Genomic DNA, 25,658 nt, shown 5'->3' with positions numbered 1-25,658 from the left:
TTCAGTTATGCTTTTCTTTAATCAAAAGGAAAAATAAGAAAACTTACCACAGCTAGATTATTTCCAATGCATTTCAGAAATAAAAATTTTTCTGCAATAGCATCTTCACCAAGGAACTCACCAAGTTGCTCTCTCAGGGCTTGTAAAGTAAGATGAGGAGATACTCTGAAATATCATGACATTGCCTTATAATGTAAAATGAAATAGGTTTCAGCTATACCACAAATTCAATAACATTAGTCAGCTATCTCAAACATAAATACCAATTTAATGCATCATAGTTTAATATATTGTTTTTATATTGCCTAGCACTTTGTAAAACTTCAGAAAATTAAAAAAATAAAATGATTATGCAAATAAATACTGTTTATAAAAGTCCTTTCTATGCTGAAAAGGGAAATGCTTGTCTACTTTCTTCATCCACCTCCAACCTATAATATTAAAAAAAAATTTGCTATAGAATTTATATACTTTTATACATAAAAAATGATTTAGCCACAGATGTTTATTTTGGAAGTTTGACAGGATTAGCTAGTGCTTAAACATTTCTTTGATAATCAAATATTGTCAGACTCCATAACCTTGCTCATCATTAGGAATATTTTACTCCTTAACATCTAAAATTTAAAACCATCATTTAGCTACTGTTTTGAGTTCTTGTTTTTCTAGAATCTTAAGGGGAAAAATTAAATAATTCATTCAACCAAGAAATATTTATTGAGCACTCACTATACGTCAAGAATTGTTCTAAGGGATGGGGATATGGCAATCAACAAAAGAGACAAAAATTTCTGCCCTTACAGACTTTACAAATCCAGTGATGGGAAAGAAAAATAAACTAAGAAAAATAGATAATTCCTAAGATACTGCTAAGTACTATAAAGAAAAATAAAGCAGGGAAGGGAGGGTAACTATAATCTTAAATATAGTGATCTGAAAAGATCTAAACAAAAAAGTATTATGGGAGTGAAGAGCTGAAGAAGAGAGGGGATATGCATGTATGTAAGTGTATGTACAACATATATGAAAAAGTCATTGTAGATATACTGATTTAACAACTATTTACAACTCTTCAACAGGTTTCTAATTTCACATAATTTCTCTTTTAATTCTCTTTGTGTATAGTAATATACCAGATATACCTTTTTTTCTGGGTGGCAGTACTATGACTGACACCTGTTCCTACAGTAATTAACTATTATATAGCATTATCTATTGATAGTATTAAGTTAGAAAATCATTACATGGACCAGAGCTTTTCACTTATAACTTAAATTTCCAAAAAACATTTTTTCTCTGCAGAAAAAAAGATTGCTTTTTCAGGCACTTATACATGACCACAAAATACTTGCCTTATAAATCCAGCTGAAATGAATTTGTTAACAACTTCTATTGAAATGGTATTTAGCTTGTAATTCCACGATCCTTCAGGGACATAAAAAACATGAAGTTCCACTAACTGAATAAATTGAGAAGAATATCAGTTAAAATACTTTTAAAATTAAAAAAAATCAACTGATGTTCTCTAGAATTTTAAGCTTAATAAACAGAATAGAAATAAAACATGGAATACATGTATCCTTATGAACAAACACAAAAAACAAAATGAAGAGCAAGAATTTTGGTTAGTTAGCTACTCAGTACTTGGGAGCACATCTTCTCACTAGAAACAATGTCATAGATGTAGTTCTAGGATACCCTAACATCTCTGACAGCATTCTTTTGGTGGCTTGACCTAAGAGTACCAGACCACCAAGATCAGTTTTCTGGTTACCATAGTTTCCTTCTCCCCTGGTCCCTACCTACTCAGTTATGTTGGGGTGATCTTGTGGAATCCTTATACTTTACATATTGTCTCCCTAGTGATGATTGCTAGTTCTCTGTAACTGCAAAAGTGTGAAAACAGTGGTTTGGGAAATATTTTTGTTTCCTAGAATTCTAGGAAGAACCTATTCCTGATGGTGATAAGGAAGGAAATAGTTGTTCTTATATAGGTCATGTCTGTCAGGTTAGCTTGTCTATGCTTATAAATACCACTTTCTTTTCTATTAATGTTTTGTTAAACCTCAATTAGAATCCTTCTATTTAAAAGAATATTTAGACTACAACACAAACAGAACAATTATAGCAAATGGTCTTATCTTTTAGTTTAATGAAGTTATTATTAACTGCATATTAAAATTTAAATGATTATACTCTGTAATATTAAATATCTGAGAAAAACTTTAAAAATTTGAATATAACCTATCATTGAAATTAGAAGTTTTTAGAGGAGATAATATTGGTTCTTGATCTGAATATTTTGCTCAAGTTGTTTTTACAGACCAAGTAAATTATTTCCATACATTTGATGTATGTATAGATCTGATGTGAAGTTTGCCATATGTTGTATTTTGAACACCAGAGCATTTAAAAGATAATTCCCTAGTTATATTATACTATTCATAGCAGCAGTACACTATACAACTAATACTATATTTAGTAAATACACAATTAAATATTTGCAAAGCCATCAAAAAACTTAATATGATCTTATCCTTTATATATAGAAATAAGAAAAAATATTTGAGCTAAAAATTTTCCTGTTTTTATAAGCCAAGTAAGTTCTGTCAATATGTTTATAACAGTTTATGAACTAGAAGTCAAAGTTGTATAAATTCCATAGTTGAATGAGTAGGCAATACAGAGAAAATATAGCTAATAAAACATTTCTTGGCCTTTGAAGCATTTTGTGATGTAAAATAATTTATAGTGAATTTGTGTTTATTCATTCCCTTAACAAATATTTATTAATGAGTACCAATGTCCAGCACTGGTCTAAGCATTAGGAATACGCAGTCAATAAGACAAAAATCTTTGACTATGTATATAGCTTTACATTCTAATGAGGTATAAGGACAAGAAGGGTGAGGCAAGTGAGGCACTCACCTCAGGTACAAAATTTAAGGCTGTACCAAAACCTCACTAATAAAGATAAGTAACATTTAAAAAAACCAAATTACTCAATGCAAAAACTTTCCTGATAAACAAAGTGTCAAAAATTTAAATAGAGAATTTAATACTATTAGAGCCAGAGATGTGAACCTCATTACATGTTTTTAAAAAGAGAAATATATTTCTTAATGGCAACTTTTTCCAGAATAACCAAATAGTTGAAAAAAATACTGAAAAATTTAAAAGTATATATTAACACAATATTACTTTGAGCTCAAATATTCTATTTATATTGAAACATGAATTTATTATAATTTTACTTTCTTGGCTTTCATGAAAGCAAGCTCATCAGTAATATTTTTATCAAAACTATTAACCATTTAGAAATACACTAAAAGGTATATTTATGGGCACATATTTTGCCTTTTGCCTCAGGCTCCAAAATGGCTATGCATAGGACCATCAGATTCTATTTCTATGTAAAATGCTATTATGGATTTTTTGCATCAGTTTTTCTTTTTTTTCCTAATATTTTATTTATTTATTCTTGAGAGACACACAGAGAGAAATAGAGACATAAGCAGAGGGAGAAGGAGGCTCCCTGCGGGGAGCCCAATATGGGACTCTCTCCTAGGACCCCGGGATCACAACCTGAGCACACATTCAACCACTGAGCCACCCAGGTGCCCCACATCAGTTTTTAATTTAAAAAATCTCATATTGTATTATTTATCTTACTTATGGAAGTTTTTTTTATGTGTGCCCCTTAAATTTTGCACCCAAGGCAAGTGACTCACTCATTTGCCTCAGACTAGTCCCAGGCCTGTGAGGAATATGAACAATCAGCAATAAATATAAAACATTGATAAGTTATACAGTACATTAGAAAGTGGCAAGTACTGAGAAAAAGAATAAGTAGAGCAGGGTAAGGAAAATTGGGAAAATAAAAGGGGAAGTAGATTTCAGTTTTAAATAGTCTGGGTAGGTCTTATGAAAAAAGGTGAGATCTGAGTAAAGACTGCAGGTGAAGAAACAATTTTCCAAGTGATGATATAGAGGGAATGAATTCCAAGAAGAGCTAAAGCAAGGGTCTTTTTTTAAAAAAAGATATTTTATGTATTTGAGAAGGAGAGACAGAGAGAGCACATGTGTGTGTGTGGGGGGGGGGGTTGCTGGTAGAGGGAGAAGCAGATTCCTGCTGAGCAGGGAGCCTGTTCTGGTGGGGCTTAATCCCAGGACCTTGAGATTGTGACCTGAGCAGAAGGCAGATGCTTAACTGACTGAGCCACCCAGGCACCTCTAAAGCAAAGGTCTTAAGGTGAGAGAGTGCTAGTATGACTGAAGCAGAGAGATCAGCAAGAGATAAAAATGAAAAGGGCAAGGAACAAATTAAATAGGTTTTTCCAGGCCATTATAAAGTCTTCATCTCACAAAATGGGAAATCAATATAGGATTTTAACAAAAGGACATCTGACATTCATATTATATTTTTGTTATTTTAATATGAAAAATTCTAAACATACGTACAAATAAAAAGAATAATACTATGAATACTCAAGTACCTACTATGTAGATTCAAAAGTTAACATCATACTATTTACTTCTCACCCTCTCTCTTCTTAAAGGCAGACTGCCACATGCAATTACTTATTTGGATGTGCCTTAAGTCTTGGAAGCTTGACTACCCTACCTTCACCTACAATTGGACCCTGAGAGATTGTTTGGAGGTTCTCGCAGAGAAGCACAGCCTCATATGCCCTTGACTGAAGAATGGTCCTCCTCTATTGGGGAAGGACCTCCCTTTCAATCCAGCATGCAACTTTAGGAGGTATCCACATGGAGCTGTGAGGGAGGGAGAGGAGACCTGCCTAGCCAGTCAGATCAGTCAAATCAACCCTGGCAATCAATGGACAGATGTTGCAATCAGATCATCCGCACAGTCTTCTATACCTTTATTGATATATCAAAGTAAATCAGACATTGTGAAAATATACTCCTAAATACTACAAATAAGGATTTCTCTAACATAATCATAGTACCATTTTCACATTTAAGAAAATTAACAATCCTGTAATGTAAAATATCAATTCCATATTCAAATTTCCTTAATTATCCATTTGTCCTCAGAATTTTTTTCAATCTAGAATCAAGGAGAACACATTGCATTTGGTTTGTCATAACCTTAAAAATCTGAATCTGCAAGTTTTCCAGATTGGTCCCCCACCCCCCTTCATGGCATTAACTTTTTAAAGGGACTGGGCCAGTTGTTTTAAAAAATGTTTTGCATTCTAAATTTACCTTAGTATCTCCTTAAGATGTCATTTAACTTAATAACAATCTTTTTTTTTAGCATAGCATAGTTTCCTTTTTAAAATCATTTTCTAATCATGAAAAATGTATTCTTTAGTCCCCATCCCCTATTTTCCTCATTCCCCCAACCCACCTCCCCATCAGTTTGTTTTCTGTAGTTGAGTCATGTTTGTCTGCCCTCCCCCTTTTTTTTTTTTGCTCATTTACTTTGTTTCTTAAATTCCATATTTGAGTAGGATCACATACTATTTGTCTTTCTCTTATTTCTCTGAGCATTATACTCTCTAGCTCTATCCATGTTGTTGCAAGTGGCAAGATTTCATTCTTTTTTATGGCTGAATAATATTCCATGATATATAGACTTCTTTATCCAGTCACCTACCAATGGACACTTGAGCTGCATGTAGTTTGGCTATTGTAAATAATGCTGTAAAAAAACAGAGGTGCATATATCCCTTTGAATTAGTGTTTTTGTATTCTTTGGTGTAAATACTCTGTAGTGTGATTACTAGATTGAAGGGTAGTTCTATTTTTAACTTTTTGACAAATCTCCATACTGTTTTTCATGGTGGCTGCACCAATTTGCAGTCCCAATAGTGCAAGAAGATTCCTTTTTCTCCACATCCTCCAACACTTTTTTATTTTTGACTTTAGCCACTCTGGCAGGCATGAGGTAATATCTCTTTGTGGTTTTGATTTGCATTTCCTTGATGATGAGTGATGTTGAGCATCCTTTCATATGTCTGTTAGCCATCCGAATGTCTTCTTTGGAGAGATGTCTGTTCGGATCTGCTGCCCACTTATTAGATTGTTTTTTTGGATGAGTTGCATCAATTTTTAAAAATACTTTGGATGTCATCTGCAAATATCTTCTCCCTTTTACTTTGTTATTTCCTTCACAGTGCAGAAACTTTTTATTTTGATGTAGTTCCAATAGTTTATTTTTGCTTTTATTTTCCTTGCCTCAGTAGATATACATAGAAAAATGTTGCCATGACTGATGTCAGAGAAATACTCTCTTCTAGGATTTCACAGTTTCAGGTCTTGCATTTAGGTTTTTAATCCATTTTATTTCTGTGTATGGTGAAAGAAAGTGGCCCAGTTTCATTCTTTTGCATGTGGCTGTCCAGTTTTCCCAACACCATTTGTTGAAGAAACTTTTTCCCATTGTATATTCATTTCTTCTTTGTTGAAGATTAATTGACCATATAATTATGGGTTTATTTCTGAGTTTTCTGTTCTAGTCCACTGATCTATGTGTCTATTTTTATCTCAGTATGACACTGTTTTAATTGCTACTGCTTTATCATATGACTTGAAATCTGGAATTGTGATTCCTCCAGTGTTTTGTTTTTCAAGATTGCTTTGGCTTCATGGTCTTTCGTGGTTCCATATAAATTTTAGGATTGTTTTAGTTCTGTGAAAAATTCTGTTAGTATTTCGATGGGGATTACATTAAATCTGTAGATTGCTTTGGGTAGTATAAACATTTTAACAATATTCGCTCTTTAACCCATGAGCATGGAACGGCTTTGCATTGTCTTGAATTTCTTCCATCAGTGTTTTATGGTTTCCAAAATACAGGTCTTTCATAAGTTTATTCCTAGATAGTTTATTGGTTTTGGTGCAATTGTAAATGGGATTATTTTCTTAATTTCACTTTCTGCTGCTTCATTATTAGTGTATAAGAATGCAACAGAATTTTTTTAAAGATCTTATTTATTCATGAGAGGCACACAGAGAGAGAGATAGAAAGAGAGAGAGAGACAGAGACAGAGACATAGGCAGAGGTAGAAGCAAGCTCTCTGTGGGAAACCTGATGTGGGATTCAATCTCAAGACCCTGGGATCACACCCTGAGCCAAAGGCAGATGTTCAACCACTGAGCCACCCAGGCATCCCAGGAATGCAACACATTTCTATACATTACTTTTGTATCCTGTGACTTTACCGAATTCATTTATGAGTTCTAGTAGTCTTCTGGTGGAGTCTTTAGGGTTTTCTATATATAGTATGTCACCTGCAAACAGTGAAAATTTTACTCTTCCTTACTTCCAAAAATTTGGATGCCTTTTATTTCTTTATGTTGTCTAATTACTGTGGCTAGGACTTCTAGTACTATGCTGAATAAAAGTGGTTAAGAGTGTACTTCCTTATTCCTGACCCTGGGGGAAAAGTTCTCAGGTTTTCACCATTGAGTATCATGTTGGTTAGGAGTTCTTCATATAAGGCCTCTATTCTATTGACATATGTTCCCTCTAGATTTACTTTGCAGAGGTTTTATCATGAATGGATGTTCTACTTTATCAAATGCTTTTTCTGCATCTATTGAAAAGGTTTTTATCCTTTTATTGATGTGACATATCACGTTTATTGTTTCATGAATACTGAATTATCCTTGCATCCCAGGAACAAATCCCACTTGATTGTGGTGTATGAATTTCTTTCTTTTTTCTTTTTTTTTTTTTTTATGAGAGTCACACAGAGAGAGAAAGAGGCAGAGACACAGGCAGACGGAGAAGCAGGCCCATGCACCGGGAGCCCGACGTGGGACTCGATCCGGGTCTCCAGGATCACGCCCTGGGCCAAAGGCAGGCGCCAAACTGCTGCGCCACCCAGGGATCCCGGTGTATGAATTTCTAAATGTATTGTTGGATTTGGTTTGCTAATATTTTGTTGATTTTTTTGCTTCTATATTCATGAGAGATATAGGCCTGTAGTTCTTTTTTGCAATGTCTTTATCTGGTTTTGGTATCAGGTTGATACTGGCTTCATAGAATGGATTTGGAAGTTTTCCTTCCTCTTGTATTTTTTGGAATAGTTTGAGAATAGGTAATAACTCTTTAAATGTTTGGTAGAATTTGCCTGTGAAGCCATCTTGTCCTGAATTTTTGTTTTTTTGGGAGGCTTTTTTGACTACTGATTTAATTTCATTGCTAGTAATTGGTCTAGTCAAATTTTCTATTTCTTCATGCTTTAGCTTGGTAGATTGTTTCTAGGAATTTAAACATATTTTTTAAGTTTTCCAATTTGTTGGCATATAGGTTTTCACAATATTCTGTTACAATTGTATTTCTGTGGTGTTATTTCTTTTTCATTAGTGATTTTATTTGGGTCTTCTCTCTCTTTTTTAATGAGTCTTGCTAGAGATTTATTATTGACTTTGTTGATCTTTTTCAAAGAAACAGTTCCTGATTTCTCAATCTATTGTTTTAACTATTTAATTCTATTTGAATCTTTACTATTTCCTTTCTTTGCTGGGTTGGAGTTTTTTCTTTTTCTAGCCCCTTTAGGTGTAAGGTTAGATTGAGATTTTTTAAAAAATTTTTATTTATTTATGATAGTCACACAGAGAGAGAGAGAGAGGCAGAGACACAGGCAGAGGGAGAAGCAGGCTCCACGCACCAGGAGCCCGACGTGGGACTCGATCCCGGGTCTCCAGGATCGCACCCCGGGCCAAAGGCAGGTGCCAAACCGCTGTGCCACCCAGGGATCCCTAGATTGAGATTTTTCTTGCTTAAGGTAGGCCTGCATTACTATAATCTTCCCTCTTATGACCACTTTTGCTGTAGCTGAAAGATTTCAGACCTTTGTTCATTTTGTTTCTATGTAATTTTTTTTCTTTCTTCTCTTCTGAGAATGGTTACTTTCCATTACTTGTCTTCCAGGTAATTAATTTCTTCCTTTGTTTCATATGGCCTGGTATTTATTCCATTAAATGTATTTTAAATTTTATTTACTGTATTTTCCATGTCTGATTGGTTTTTTTTTAAAAAAATCTCTTTGTTAAGGGTCTCACTGATGTCCTCCACTCTTTTCTCAAGTCCAGGGAGTATGTTTATGATCATTACTTTAAATTTTCTATCAGGCATATTACTTATATGTTTCCCTTTGGTCTCTTATAGTGGTTTGGTCCCGTTCTTTTATTTGGGAGGGATTTCTCTAATTTTGTCTGTCTGTTTCTGTTTCTCTGTGTTAGAAAAGGCAGCTACTTCTCTTGCTCTTAACAATAATAGCCTTATGAAAAAGAGGTCTTACAGCGTCCCCTGTTCCTCAGGGCCTGGCGCTCCAAGAAGTGTCTCCTATGTGTGTTGCATGTGCTCTGCTATTGAGTCTTGGTTTCTTTTTCCTTCGGTTCTGTTGTCTATAGAGGCTCTCTTTGCCTATTGTATCATTTTTGTCCCCAGCAGGAGTGGAATACATTTATTTTTTTTAAGATTTTATTATTTATTCATGAGAGACAGAGAGAGAAAGAAAGAGAGAGAGACAAGCAGAGACACAGGCAGAGGGAGAAGCAGGCTCCATCCAGGGAGCCTGATGCGGAACTTGATCCCAGGACTCCAGGATCATGCCTGGGCTGAAGGTAGGCACTAAACCAGTGAGCCATCCAGTGATCCCTGAGTGGGGTACATTTAAAGAAAGTGTGTGGCCATCAGCTTGTAAAACAAGACCTACCCCTAGTACTGTCAAAAGTGAGGTCCTGCAAAATGCATGGGTCAGCAGATTTGGTGTTGGCAGGGTTTGCACCAGTCTTCTAGGGAAGGAACCTGTGCATCAGGACTGAGGCGACCTGGACTGGGAAGGGCTGATCTGCCAAAGGACGAGGGGGCAGGGCTTGGTGCAAGCACGTTAGGTAACAACTGTAGGCACCACATGAGTTCCTAGAAGTGGCCAGTATTTATTCTGGGGCATGGGAGACGGAAATGGCACCTACTAGCTACTTTGTTCCTGGAGGGGTCTCCTAGTGATTGCTGTGTCTCTGGGTTATGCTCTTAGATGAGCAAATCACTCTTCCTCTCATCTACCCCCCAGCATTTTTCAAACCGCTGGTTCTACCTTGTATCTGCGTGGGCTATTTTGTGAGCTCTTTATGGGCAGGGACTCTACTTTCTACCACCCTCTGGTGCTTTCCTAAAGCAGAGCCCTCTGATTTTTAAAGTTCTAGGCTTTAAGTCCTGTTGGTTTAAGAACTCAAGAAATTCAGGAGGAGGGGCAAGATGGCGGAAGAGTAGGGTCCCCAAATCACCTGTCCCCACCAAATTACCTAGATAACCTTCAAATCATCCTGAAAATCTACGAATTCGGCCTGAGATTTAAAGAGAGACCACCTGGAACGATACAGTGAGAAGAGTTCACGCTTCTATCAAGGTAGGAAGACGGGGAAAAAGAAATAAAGAAACAAAAGGCCTCCGAGGGGGGAGAGGCCCCGCGAGGAGCCGGGCTGAGGCCGGGGCGAGTGTCCCCAGGACAGGAGAGCCCCGTCCCGGAGAAGCAGGAGCTGCACCAACCTTCCCGGGCGGAAAGGGGCCCGCAGGGAGTTAGAGCAGGACCCCAGGAGGGCGGGGATGCCCTCGGGCTCCCTGGGACACTAACAGACACCTGCGCCCCGGGAGAGTGCGCCGAGCTCCCTAAGGGCTGCAGCGCCCACGGCGGGACCCAGAGCAGCTCGGAGGGACTCGGGCGGCGGCTCCGCGGAGGGGGCTGCGCGGCTCCGGGAGCAGCTCGGCGGCGGCGGCTCGGGCAGAGGAAGAGGCTCCGTGCGGAGGGGGTTGCGTGGCCGGGAGCAGCTTGGAGGGGCTCGAGCGGCTCCGCAGAGCGGCGGCTGCGCGACCGGGAGCGCGAATCCCACAGCGCAAGCCCCGGAGCACAGGGCGCTGGGACACAGCCCAGGATCCGGCCTCCCCCAGGACAGGCAGAGGCCGGGAGGGCCCAGGACAGCAAGGACGCTCCTGCCCCGAGCTGAGCAGATCAGCGGCCCCGCCCCGGAGTCTCCAGGCCCTGCGGGACGGAGAGCCCCATAGTTCCTGCGGGGGCTGAATCCAGGCTTCCAGAGCTGCGGTAACCACTGTGGCTGTTCCTCCTGGGGCCTCACGGGGTAAACAACCCCCACTGAGCCCTGCACCAGGCAGGGGCAGAGCAGCTCCCCCAAGGGCTAACACCTGAAAATCAGCACAGCAGGCCCCTCCCCCAGAAGACCAGCTAGACGGACAAGTTCCAGGGGAAGTCAAGGGACTTAAAGTCTACAGAATCAGAAGATACTCCCCCGTGTTTTTTGTTTTTTTTTTCTTTTTTCTTTTCTTTTTGATTTCTGATTGCTTCCCCCACCCCCCTTTTTTTCCACCTTTCTTTCTTTTCTTTCTCTTTTTCTTCTCTTTTTTTCCTTTTTTTTCCTTCTTTTTCTTTTTTCTCTTTCTCTTTTCTTTCCTTCTCTCTCTTCTTTTCCCAATACAACTTGTTTTTGGCCACTCTGCACTGAGCAAAATTACTAGAAGGAAAACCTCAGCTCAAAAGAAAGAATCAGAAACAGTCCTCTCTCCCACAGAGTTACAAAATCTGGATTACAATTCAATGTCAGAAAGCCAATTCAGAAGCACTATTATACAGCTACTGGTGGCTCTAGAAAAAAGCATTAAGGACTCACGAGACTTCATGACTGCAGAATTTAGATCCAATCAGGCAGAAATTAAAAATCAATTGAATGAGATGCAATCCAAACTAGAAGTCCTAACGACGGGGGTTAACGAGGTGGAAGAACGAGTGAGTGACATAGAAGACAAGTTAATGGCAAAGAGGGAAACTGAGGAAAAAAGAGACAGACAATTAAAAGACCATGAAGACAGATTAAGGCAAATAAATGACAGCCTAAGGAAGAAAAACCTACGTTTAATTGGGGTTCCCGAGGGCGCCGAAAGGGCCAGAGGGCCAGAATATGTATTTGAACAAATCCTAGCTGAAAACTTTCCCAATCTGGGAAGAGAAACAGGCATTCAGATCCAAGAAATAGAGAGATCCCCCCCTAAAATCAATAAAAACCGTTCAACACCTCGACATCTAATAGTGAAGCTTGCAAATTCCAAAGATAAAGAGAAGATCCTTAAAGCAGCAAGAGACAAGAAGTCCCTGACTTTCATGGGGAGGAATATTAGGGTAACAGCAGACCTCTCCACAGAGACCTGGCAGGCCAGAAAGGGCTGGCAGGATATATTCAGGGTCCTAAATGAGAAGAACATGCAACCAAGAATACTTTATCCAGCAAGGCTCTCATTCAAAATGGAAGGGGAGATAAAGAGCTTCCAAGACAGGCAGGAACTGAAAGAATATGTGACCTCCAAACCAGCTCAGCAAGAAATTTTAAGGGGGACTCTTAAAATTCCCCTTTAAGAAGAAGTTCAGTGGAACAATCCACAAAAACAAGGACTAAATAGATATCATGATGACACTAAACTCATATCTGTCAATAGTAACTCTGAATGTCAACGGGCTTAATGACCCCATCAAAAGGCGCAGGGTTTCAGACTGGATAAAAAAGCAGGACCCATCTATTAGCTGTCTACAAGAGACTCATTTTAGACAGAAGGACACCTACAACCTGAAAATAAAAGGTTGGAGAACCATTTACCATTCAAATGGTTCTCAAAAGAAAGCAGGGGTAGCCATCCTTATATCAGATAAACTAAAATTTACCCCGAAGACTGTAGTGAGAGATGAAGAGGGACACTATATCATACTTATTCTTTTTAAAAATTTTTTTATTTATTTATGATAGTCACAGAGAGAAAGAGAGAGAGAGACAGAGACACAGGCAGAGGGAGAAGCAGGCTCCATGCACTGGGAACCCGACGTGGGACTCGATCCCGGGTCTCCAGGATCGCGCCCTGGGCCAATGGCAGGCGCCAAACCGCAGCGCCACCCAGGGATCCCTCATACTGAAAGGATCTATCCAACAAGAGGACTTAATCCTCAATATATATGCCCCGAATGTGGGAGCTGCCAAATACTTAAACGAATTATTAACCAAAGTGAAGAAATACTTAGATAATAATACACTTATACTTGGTGACTTCAATCTAGCTCTTTCTACCCTCGATAGGTCTTCTTTTTTTTTTTTTATTAGAGCAAAAATTTTTATTGGAGTTCAATTTGCCAACATATAGTATAACACCCAGTGCTCATCCCATCAAGTGCCCCCCTCAGTGCCCATCACTGAGTCACCCCATTCCCCCACCCACCTTCCACTACCCCTTGTTCATTTCCCAGAGTTAGGAGTCTCTCATGCTCTGTCACCCTCTCTGATTTTTCCCACTCATTTTCTCTCCTTTCCCCTATAATCCCTTTCACTATTTTTTATATTCCCTGTATGAGTGAAACCATATAATGATTGTCCTTCTCTGATTGACTTACTTCACTCAGCATAATACCCTCTAGTTCTATCCACGTTGAAGCAAATGGTGGGTATTTGTCGTTTCTAATGTCGATAGGTCTTCTAAGCACAACATCTCCAAAGAAACGAGAGCTTTAAATGATACACTGGACCAGATAGATTTCACAGATATCTACAGAACTTTACATCCAAACTCAACTGAATACACATTCTTCTCAAGTGCACATGGAACTTTCTCCAGAATAGACCACATACTGGATCACAAATCGGGTCTGAACCGATACCAAAAGACTGGGATCGTCCCCTGCATATTCTCAGACCATAACGCCTTGAAATTAGAACTCAATCACAAGAAGAAGTTTGGAAGGACCTCAAACACGTGGAGGTTAAGGACCATCCTGCTAAAAGATAAAAGGGTCAACCAGGAAATTAAGGAAAAATTAAAAAGATTCATGGAAACTAATGAGAATGAAGATACAACCGTTCAAAATCTTTGGGATGCAGCAAAAGCAGTCCTGAGGGGGAAATACATCGCAATACAAGCATCCGTTCAAAAACTGGAAAGAACTCAAATACAAAAGCTAACCTTACACATAAAGGAGCTAGAGAAAAAACAGCAAATCGACCCGACACCCAGCAGAAGAAGAGAGTTAATTAAAATTCGAGCAGAACTCAACGAAATTGAGACCAGAAGAACTGTGGATGAGATCAATAGAACCAGGAGTTGGTTCTTTGAAAGAATTAATAAGATAGATAAACCATTAGCCAACCTTATTAAAAAGAAGAGAGAGAAGACTCAAATTAGTAAAATCATGAATGAGAAAGGAGAGATCACTACCAACACCAAGGAAATACAAACGATTTTAAAAACATATTATGAACATCTATACGCCAATAAATTAGGCAATCTAGAAGAAATGGACGCATTCCTGGAAAGCCACAAACTACCAAAACTCGAACGGGAAGAAATAGAAAACCTGAACAGTCCAATAACCAGGGAGGAAATTGAAGAAGTCATCAAAAACCTCCCAAGACACAAGAGTCCAGGGCCAGATGGCTTCCCAGGGGAATTCTATCAAACGTTTAAAGAAGAAATCATACCTATTCTACTAAAACTGTTTGGAAAGATAGAAAGAGATGGAGTACTTCCAAATTCATTCTATGAGGCCAGCATCACCTTAATTCCAAAACCAGACAAAGACCCCACCAAAAAGGAGAATTACAGACCAATATCCCTGATGAACATGGATGCATAAATTCTCAACAAGATACTAGCCAATAGGATCCAACAACACATTAAGAAAATTATTCACCATGACCAAGTAGGATTTATCCCCGGGACACAAGGCTGGTTCAACACTCGTAAAACAATCCATGTGATTCATCATATCATCAAGAGAAAAACCAAGAACCATATGATCCTTTCATTAGATGCAGAGAAAGCATTTGACAAAATACAGCATTCATTCCTGATCGAAACTCTTCAGAGTGTAGGGATAGAGGGAACTTTCCTTGACATCTTAAAAGCCATCTATGAAAAGCCCACAGCAAATATCATTCTCAATGGGGAAGCACTGGGAGCCTTTCCCCTAAGATCAGGAACAAGACAGGGATGTCCACTCTCACCACTGCTATTCAACATAGTATTGGAAGTCCTAGCCTCAGCAATCAGACAACAAAAAGACATTAAAGGCATTCAAATTGGCAAAGAAGAAGTCAAACTCTCCCTCTTCGCCGATGACATGATACTCTACATAGAAAACCCAAAAGCCTCCACCCCAAGATTGCTAGAACTCATACAGCAATTTGGTAGTGTGGCAGGATACAAAATCAATGCCCAGAAATCAATGGCATTCCTATACACTAACAATGAGACTGAAGAAAGAGAAATTAAGGAGTCAGTCCCATTTACAATTGCACCCAAAAGCATAAGATACCTAGGAATAAACCTAACCAAAGAGGTAAAGGATCTATACCCTAAAAACTATAGAACACTTCTGAAAGAAATTGAGGAAGACACAAAGAGATGGAAAAATATTCCATGCTCATGGATTGGCAGAATAAATATTGTGAAAATGTCAATGTTACCCAGGGCAATTTACATGTTTAATGCAATCCCTATCAAAATACCACGGACTTTCTTCAGAGAGTTAGAACAAATTATTTTAAGATTTGTGTGGAATCAGAAAAGACCCCGAATAGCCAGGGGAATTTTAAAAAACCATATCTGGGGGCATCACAATGCCAGATTTCAGGTTGTACTACAAAGCTGTGGTCATCAAGACAGTGTGGTACTGGCACAAAAACAGACACATAGATCAATGGAACAGAATAGAGAACCCAGAAGTGGACCCTGAACTTTATGGTCAACTAATATTCGATAAAGGAGGAAAGATGATCCACTGGAAGACAGACAGTCTCTTCAATAAATGGTGCTGGGAAAATTGGACATCCACATGCAGAAGAATGAAACTAGACCACTCTCTTGCACCATACACAAAGATAAACTCAAAATGGATGAAAGATCTAAATGTGAGACAAGATTCCATCAAAATCCTAGAAGGGAACACAGGCAACACCCTTTTGAACTTGGCCACAGTAACTTCTTGCAAGATACATCCACGAAAGCAAAAGAAACAAAAGCAAAAATGAACTATTGGGACTTCATCAAGATAAGAAGCTTTTGCACAGCAAAGGATACAGTCAACAAAACTCAAAGACAACCTACAGAATGGGAGAAGATATTTGCAAATAACATATCAGATAAAGGGCTAGTTTCCAAAATCTATAAAGAACTTATTAAACTCAACAGCAAAGAAACAAACAATCCAATCATGAAATGGGCAAAAGACATGAAGAGAAATCTCACAGAGGAAGACATAGACATGGCCAACATGCACATGAGAAAATGCTCTGCATCACTTGCCATCAGGGAAATACAAATCAAAACCACAATGAGATACCACCTCACACCAGTGAGAATGGGGAAAATTAACAAGGCAGGAAACAACAAATGTTGGAGAGGATGCGGAGAAAAGGGAACCCTCTTACACTGTTGGTGGGAATGTGAACTGGTGCAGCCACTCTGGAAAACTGTGTGGAGGTTCCTCAAAGAGTTAAAAATAGACCTGCCCTACGACCCAGCAATTGCACTGTTAGGGATTTACCCCAAAGATTCAGATGCAATGAAACGCTGGGACACCTGCACCCCGATGTTTCTAGCAGCAATGTCCACAATAGCCAAACTGTGGAAGGAGCCTCGGTGTCCATCGAAAGATGAATGGATAAAGAAGATGTGGTTTATGTATACAATGGAATATTACTCGGCCATTAGAAACGACAAATACCCACCATTTGCTTCAATGTGGATGGAACTGGAGGGTATTATGCTGAGTGAAGTAAGTCAATCAGAGAAGGATAAACAGTGTATGTTCTCATTCATTTGGGGAATATGAATAATAGTGAAAGGGAATATAAGGGAAGGGAGAAGAAATGTGTGGGAAATATCAGAAAGGGAGACAGAACATAAAGACTCCTAACTCTGGGAAACGAACTAGGGGTGGTGGAAGGGGAGGAGGGCGGGGGGTGGGGGTGAATGGGTAACGGGCACCGAGGGGGACACTTGACGGGATGAGCACTGGGTGTTATTCTGTATGTTGGTAAATTGAACACCAATAAAAATTAATTTATTAAAAAAAAAAGAAATTCAGCCCCTTGCATTTATAAAGGCAAATATTACAGGCATTCATCCTCCCTGTTTGTGGGCTCCCCAGTGTGAAAATCTATTTTCCATCCTTCTCCACACCATTGGTTCTCTGCCCACTGAAGGCCCCAAGATGACCATGGTCCATTTTGCTCTCAGATCATGTCTTTGCCCTTCCTAACTCCTTCAATGTGGCCTCTTCCCTATCTTTAGTTACAGAGATTATCTGCCAGTCTTTTTCATTTTCTGGGTTATTTATACTGAGATGAATGTTACCCTAGCTGTATCCATGGAATGAGGTGAGCTTAGGGTCTTCCTATTCCATCTTCCCAGCCAACCTCATTTCACAAGCATTCTTGAAATGAAGACCTCTATCGCTTGTAAAGAGTTAACTGTATGGCCTTCAATTGATACAAATTAGTCACCTGGGGGCAAGAATACTTTATAAATGGTGCCCTGTATTTCATATTCCTTCACATTAGGATACATATAATGTTCTACTTGAAAATTCTGCTATATTTAATAACTATTAAAGGGATAATAGAAACAGGTTCTAAGGGACAAGAAAACGGTAACTGTTATGAAGCTATGTAAATAATTAAAGTGTGAGATAATAGTAGCTCACTCCAATGTACTAGTAATAGAGATGATGGAAAATGGTCAGATTTTTTATATAATTTGAAGTTAAAGTCAGGACATTAGAAGTGAAGTGTGAGAAAGAAGTACGACTCCAAGGCATTTGTTCTTAGATCCTCAAAGGATGGATTTGTTATCACCCGAGACAGAAAAAGTCATAGGTAGAAAATGTTTAGGGGAAGGGGAAAAGATACATAGTTCAGTTTGAGACATGCTATTTTTAAGATGTCTACTGGCCATCCAAGTGGAGATATCAAGAAAGCAGTTGAAAATATGAATCTGCAGTTTAGGAAAGAGGACTAGATTAGGGATATAAATTTGGGAATCCTTATCATAAAGTTGGTATTTAAAGCCATTATACTGAGAGCATCAAGGAATGAATGCAGATAGAGAAGAGAACAAAGAGCTGGCCCCTGAAATTCTCCAATATTAAGAGATCAAGAAGGAAAAAACCTAGCAAAAAAGACTGAAAATGAACAAGGAAAGTAGGAGGAAAGCCAAGATTGTGTATGTTAAAAGTCACATGAAGTAATTATGCCAAAGAAGAGTGATCAATAGTGTCAACTGTTTTGCACAGATAGATCAGAATATGTGGGATAAGAATTAAACAACATATTCAGTAATGTAGAGATGAATTTAACAAGAGCAGTTTTGATGCTGCAGTGGAGTGAAAATGATTATAGCTGGTTTAAAGAGAAAATGGAGAGAAGGTACTGAGGGTATGAAATAGTTCTCTAGAACAGTAGAAAAGTGAGTAAGCGGAAAGTAGTCTGACTGCCTACCAGCAAAAGGTTCTAGTTGAGATTCATGGTCATGAATTTAAAGTGAGAACAGTCTTCATGTTGTTGTTGGTTTTTTTTTTTTTTTTCCAGCCATGTTCTATTGTAGGCATAGGTATAGCACTGGTGAAGAATCCGATAAACCAGGGGTTTTGTTTTGCCAAGCAATACGATGAAATGAGAGAGGAACAAAGAGTCAAAAGTGTGAGCAAAACAGTAATCAAGAGTGCTTTGTGGTATTTACGCTATGTAGGGCATGACAAAGTGAAGAATTAAAAAAAAAAAAAGGTGATAGGATCAATGCACTGGGGATTCCAGTATAATCAGAGTACTTAGAGGAAATGAGCCAGAGATAAAAGAATTGTAATAAAATAACTATAATCAGACAACCAGATACACAGTGGAGTTAGTATCTAATACTCTATATAATCCATATTTTTTCTTTCTTGAAACTTATCAGAAGCAATGTTAAACAAGTCTTTCTTATATTTTAGTTTAAAAGATTTTCTTACCTCTGATGAGGAAGGTCGGCTTGGACTGAGGGACATATTCACCAATGTCTGAATGGGCGATCATCAGTTGGAATTTTGTGGGTTTTTAAATCTTTCTTCATCTAAGTAGTATTTATAAAGTTATAATCGATTTTTTACTTTATATAGCATTCCACTCATTTCTGGGTGAAAAGAAAAACACAAAAAGCTTTAAAATAGACCAAAAAATGAAAACTTAGGAAGGTATACACTCATATTATAGTAATTCAAAAAGATATCTAACTAGTAAATAGGACTGATGATTGCAATGAAAAGAACATATATCCTATATAATTAAATACAGTGCTAATTATGATAGACTTGTAATCAGGGCATATTTTAGTATTCTAAACAATTTTCTCAAGATTGAAAATTAAAGTTAAATATATATGGTATTTTACATAAAGTAGAACTATGTTTCTGGAAGTGAAAAGATTGAATTTGTACAAATGGCTGTATAATGATGGAAATCATTTTACATATACTTCTTCCTGGGCTTAGATACCTCAACAGTAAATGTGAACTGTTATCCCAGATGAAAATGCCAGTCTTTAAGTATTTTAAGCTATGTTTATAATGTTGCTTCCTGTATTTTTCTCAGAAGATTTAGGACAATTTACAAGAATACATAGAAAATTTTAAATTATTTAAATATATAATAAAAATTTTAAAATAAGGTAGGTGAATTACTGTAAAATAGAATTATCAAAGTAAGACAATCCTTAAGGATACAAAAAAAAAATCAATACCACAACAGAACGCTTTCTAAGATTTCAAAGCATTATTCCATCTTGATTTATGTTAAATTAGTGAACAAATCAAACAAAATGTAAAATTTCTGAGATTTGGTACTGGTTACAGTTTTATAAAATCACACCAGAGTTCACTAATTGTTCTAATGGTATAAAAATTTAAAAATTATATCCTGGGACAAAAAAATTTTAATTTCTATTTTTTTTTAGAGAGTATAAGTCAGGAGAGGCAGAGAAGGAGGAGAGAGAATCTTAAGCATGATTCGCCACACAGCTTGGAGTGCAACATGGGGATCAATCTCATGACCATGAAAGCATGACCTGAGCCAAAATCAAGAGTCAGACACGTAACTGATTGAGTCACCCAGGCATCCCATAACATCTTTTATATCAACTTAGTTTCATATGTTATTTCTATGTAAATGTCTTACAATAATTTAAAAAATGTAATTTGTCATCTTAACACCTCAAACACTAAATTACAATATTTTTTAAAAAATCATTTAGTTACTTCCACTTCTATACCTATCCAAAATCTTCCTGCCATTGTACTAATATTAGCCTATATTATGAACCCAAGTAAAAGAGAACTCGGATACGTACATGGTAACATCCTTATTACATAAGAATCAGTTCCAAAAAGCTGTAAGACTTACAGTATATGGGCACACAAATTGGGAAGCTGGGATTTTTAATTTCTGCAGATGCATTAAAAACGACATTTTCATTTAGAATAAATTTTTAATTAAGCAAACTTAAGACATCAACCAAGCCCCGCTTTTTTTTTTAACTTTTATTTATTTATGATAGTCACACACACAGAGAGAGAGAGAGAGGCAGAGACATAGGCAGAGGGAGAAGCAGGCTCCATGCACCGGGAGCCCGACGTGGGATTCGATCCCGGGTCTCCAGGATCGCGCCCTGGGCCAAAGGCAGGCGCCAAACCGCTGCGCCACCCAGGGATCCCAGATCTAACTATTCTATAAAGAGAACCACCTATTTCTTGATATTTTTTCAAAATGATTTTGGGACTGAGTAGAAGAACTAAAAAAAAAACAAGCTTAAAAATGACCTGGTGCCGAGAACCCAAGGAACTGCCAGCCAGTTCATGCCTGCTTTAGCACTAGCTATCCCACCAGGGTGGCCCTGATGCAGAGTGCTATAAAACTCCCAGTTTGTTTCTCACTCCAGCTCCAGACAGCCAGTCAAAGCCACCAGGCACATGCAGTCTACACAAGGAAGGTTCTTATACAACACCATTCCTTCAAGGCTGGGTAAGGTTGCTGTTTCACAGCAACAAACACAGAATTGAAAGAAAACAAGGAGTCAGAGGAATATGGTCTAAATGAAAGGAATATTTGTCTAAATGAAGACAAAGTCAGAAAAAGAACTAAATAAAATGAAGATAAGCAATCTATCTGAGAGAGTTCAAGGTAATGGTCATAAGGATGCTCACTGGACCACAGATACAAATGGATATACCCAGTGAGAATTTCAAGAAAGAGATAAAGATATAAAAAAGGACCAACCAGAGTTGAAGAATACAATAACTGAAATGAAAAATACACTAGAGGAAAGCAATAGCAGATTAAGGGATACAGAAGAATGGATCAGTGATCTGGAAGACAGGGTAATGAAAAGTACCCATGCTGAACAGCAAAAAGAGAAAAGAATTTTTAAAATGAGGAAATCTTAAAGGAACTCTGAGACAATATCAGATTTACTAACATTTGCATTGTAGAAGTCCCAGAAGGAGGAAAGAAAAAGGGGCAGAAAACTTATTTGAATAAGTAATGGCTGAAAATTTCCTCAACCTAGGTAAGGAAGACATCTAGGTACAGGAAACACAGAGAGAACTGCAAATAAGATAAACACAAAAAGGTCCACACCAAGCCTCATGATAGCTAAAATGTCAAAAACTAAAGACTGAGAGAATTTCAAAAGTAACAACATAAAAACAACTAGTTACATACAATGAAAATAAGGCTAAAGAATCACCTGATTTTTTTTAGCAGTAACTTTGCAAGCCAGAAGAGAGTGGCATGATATCTTCAAAATACTGAAAGGAAAAAAAACTACAACCAAAGATATTGTATGAGCAAAGTTACCATTCACAATTGAAGGAAAGATAAAGAGTCTCCTAGACAAACAGAAGTTAAAGGAGTTCATTACCATTAGCCTGGCCTTACAAGAAAAGTGAAAGAGACTTCTTTAAATGGAAAAACCAGAACTAGAAAAACATTATGGAAAAAAAAATCATTTCACTGGTAAAAGCAAACATATAGTAAAGGTAGTTGATCATTCACTTATAAACTATGACGAAGGTTCAACAAAAGTGATAAAATCAATTATATCTCAAAAAGTAGTTAAGGAATTCACAAAATAAAAAGATCTAAAATATGATATCATATACAGAAAATTTGAAGGGGTAAAGAGTAAAAATATAATCCTTTTAGAATGTATTCAAACTTACATTTAGAATGTATTCAAAACCAAAAACCTGTAACTGATACACAAATATAAAGACAAATGATAATATTAAAGAAAGTCATAAACTGCAAGAGAGGAAAGCAAAAGAAAGGTATAGAGAAGAACAATAAAAACAACCAGAAAACAATGAACAAAATTGAAGTATATACCTATTGATAAGAACTTTAAATGTAAATGGACTATATGCTCCAAATGAAAGATATAGCATGACTAAATGGATTTTTTAAAAAAACAAGACCCATCTATAAGCTGCCTACAGGAAACTCACTTCAGACCTAAAGACATAAACAGACTACAAGTAAAGGAACAGAAAAATATATTCATGCAAATGGAAGTGGAATAAAAAAGCTGGGGTAGCAATACTTAGACAAACTTTAAACAAAGCCTATAAGAAAAGACAAAGAAGAGCATTATGTAATGATAAAGTGATCAATCCATGAAAAGGATATAATAATTGTAATATTTATGTACCAAGATAGGAGCACCTGAATATATAAAACAAAAATGAACAGACATAAAGGGAGAAATTGAAAGTAATACAATAATAATAAGGGGCTTTAACATCCCACTTATATCGATAGATCATCCAGACAGAAAACCAACAAGGAAACTGGTTCTGACTGACATCAGACCAGATGAACTTAACAGATATATAGAACATTATCTCCAAAAACAGTAGGATATACATTCTCTTCAAGTGCACATAGAACATTCTCTAGGATTGATCACATTAGGCCACAAATCTCAATAAATTTAAGACTGAAATAAAATCAAGCATCTTTTCCGATCACAATAGTATGAAACTAGAAATCAATTACAAGAAAAAAATTTAAAAACAGGAAAAAAATAGAATCATGTGAAGATTTGAAAACATGTTACTAAACAACCAGTAAGTCAATAAGGAAATCAAATAGGAAATAAAAAAAAAAAAAGGAGACAAATGAAAATAGGAACACAATAGATAAACATCTTTGGAACACATCAAAAGCAGTTCTCAGAGGGAAGTTTATAGTGTTACAGGTCTACTGCAAGAAACAAGAATAATCTCAAATAAACAACCTAATCTTACACCTAAAGGAACTGGGAGAGAAAGGAAATCGTATCAGAGTGGAAATAAGTGAAATAGAAGCTAAAATAAAAATCAGTGAAACTAAGAGTGAGCCATTGAAAAGATAAGCAAAATTAATAAACCTTTAGCCAGAATCATCAAGAAAAAAAAGGGGGGGGGAGGACTTAATAATAACAGAAATGAAAGAGAAGTAACAAACTTCATCACAGAAATACAAAGGATTATAAAAAGACTACTATGAGAAATTATAGGCCAACAAATTGAACCTAGAAGAAATAAATTCATAGAAACATACAATCTTCCAAGATTGAATAAGAAAGAAAAAAATCTGAACAGATGAATTACCAAACAAAATTCAATCTGTAATCAAAGAGTTCCTAACAAACAAAAGTCAGGACTCTAGGCATATTCACAGGTGAATTTACCAAATATTTAAAGAAAAATTATTATCTGCTCTTCTCAAACTTTTCCAAAAACAGAAGAGGAAGGAAAACTTCCAAATTCATTCTACCAGCCCAGCATTACTCTGATACTAAAACCAGGCAAAGACATTACAAAAAAAAAAAAAAAGAAAACCATAATCCTATATCCCTGATGCACATAGATGCAAAAATTCTCTAAAATATCAGCAAATCAATTTCAACATTAAAAAAATAATTCACCATGATCAAATAGGATTTATTCCAGGGATACAAGGATGGTCCAATAGTCACAAAATCAACATGATAAGTCACATTAATAAAGTATAAAAACCATATAATCATTTTGATAGATGCATAAAAAGAATTTAAGAAAGTACAACATCCATTCTTGATAAAAGCTCTCAACATGACAGGTTTAGAGAGAACCTCAACATAATAAGACCACTAATGAAAAAGCCACAGCTAACATCATACTCAATGGTGAAAGTTTTTCTTCTAAGAGCTTTTCCTCTAAGCTCAATAACAAGACACAGATGCACGTTTTCACTTTTATTCAACATAGCACTAGAAGTTTAGGCTGCAGCAATTAGACAAGAAAAAGAAATAAAAGGCATCCAAATTGGTAAGGAAGAACTTAAACTGTCATTTTACACAGATAACAGGATACTATACATAAAAACCCGTAAAGACTCCACTAAAAAGTATTAGAACTGATAAATGAATTCAGTAAAGTTTCAGGATATAAAATGAATAAACAGAAATCTGTTGTGTTTCTATACATTATGTAGTAGAAAAAGATATTAAGATAACAATTCCATTCACGATTGCACCAAAAAGAATAAAATACCTAGAAATAAGCTTAACCAAGAAGGTGAAAGACCCATACTCTGTAAACCATAAAACACTGATGAAAGGCATTTAAGACAACACAAAGGGCAAGATATTGCATGCTTATGGGAGATTCAATATTTTTAAAGTGTCCATACTACCCACCCAAGTAATTTACAAATTCAATGCATTCCCTATCAAAACACCAACAGCATTTTTCACAAAACTAGAACAAATAATACTAAATTTGTATGGAACCACAAAAGACCTCAAATAGCTAAAGCAATCTTGAGAGAAAAGAACAAAGCTGGAGGGAGGGATCACAATCCCAGATTTCCAGATATACTGCAAAGCTATAGTAATCAAAACAGTATGGTACTGGCACAAAAGGAGACACATAGGTCAATGAAACAGAACAGAGTCTGGAAATACAACCATGCATATATGGTCAATTAATTTACAACAAAGGAGGCAAGAATACACAACAGGGAAAGATAGTCTCTTCAACAAATGGTGCTGGGAAAATCGGACAGTTACCAAAAAATGAAACTGGACCACTTTCTTCAACCCATATACCAAAATAAACTCAAATTGGATTAAAGACCTAAATATGAGACCTGAAGGAAACAAAGACAGTAATCTCTGACACCAGTCTCAGCAACATTTCTCTAGATACATCTCCTCAAGCAAGGGAAATAAAAAACTAGTAGGACCATATCAAAAGAAAAAGTTTTTGCACAGTGGAGGAAATCATCAACAAAATGAAAAGGTGACCACTGAATGGGAGATTTTTGCAAATTATACATCTGATAAGGGGTTAATATGCAAAATACATAAAGAACTTACACAGGGACGCCTGGGTGGCTCAGTGGTTGAGAGTCTGCCTTCGGCTCGGGGCGTGATCCTGGAGTTCTGGGATCAAGTCCCAGATTGGGCTCCTGCAGGGAGCCTGACTGTTTCTCCCTCTGCCTCTCTATGTCTCTCATGAATAAATAAATCTTTTTACACAATCTACATCAAAACCACAAATAATCCAACTAAAAAA

The 25,658-nt window shown here is 37.0% G+C and overlaps 1 protein-coding gene across 8 annotated transcripts in view; it reads right to left on the bottom strand.

Moving 5' to 3' along the window:
* Positions 1-25,658, bottom strand: part of SPATA1 (spermatogenesis associated 1) — a 57,146-nt gene that overhangs the window by 28,255 nt on the left and 3,233 nt on the right. For 4 of the 8 annotated variants that reach the window (XR_008666521.1, XR_008666519.1, XR_008666520.1 and 1 more), the window contains exons 2-4: positions 19,035-19,195; positions 1,353-1,459; positions 48-165 (exon numbers count right to left, since the gene is read on the bottom strand). Coding sequence is in view for 1 of the 8 variants with exons in the window: in XM_055341275.1 (XP_055197250.1) it covers positions 48-165; positions 1,353-1,459; positions 19,035-19,070 (261 nt within the window). In the remaining 7 variants the exon portion in view is untranslated. The remainder of the gene's footprint in view (positions 1-47; positions 166-1,352; positions 1,460-19,034; positions 19,196-25,658) is intronic. The other 4 variants (XR_008666522.1, XR_008666524.1, XR_008666523.1 and 1 more) reach the window with 2 other exon arrangements.

The sequence above is a fragment of the Nyctereutes procyonoides genome, unplaced genomic scaffold (genome assembly GCF_905146905.1).
Source record: "Nyctereutes procyonoides isolate TBG_1078 unplaced genomic scaffold, NYPRO_anot_genome, whole genome shotgun sequence".
NCBI lineage: Eukaryota > Metazoa > Chordata > Mammalia > Carnivora > Canidae > Nyctereutes > Nyctereutes procyonoides.
This window is presented reverse-complemented; position numbering and strand designations above follow the sequence as displayed.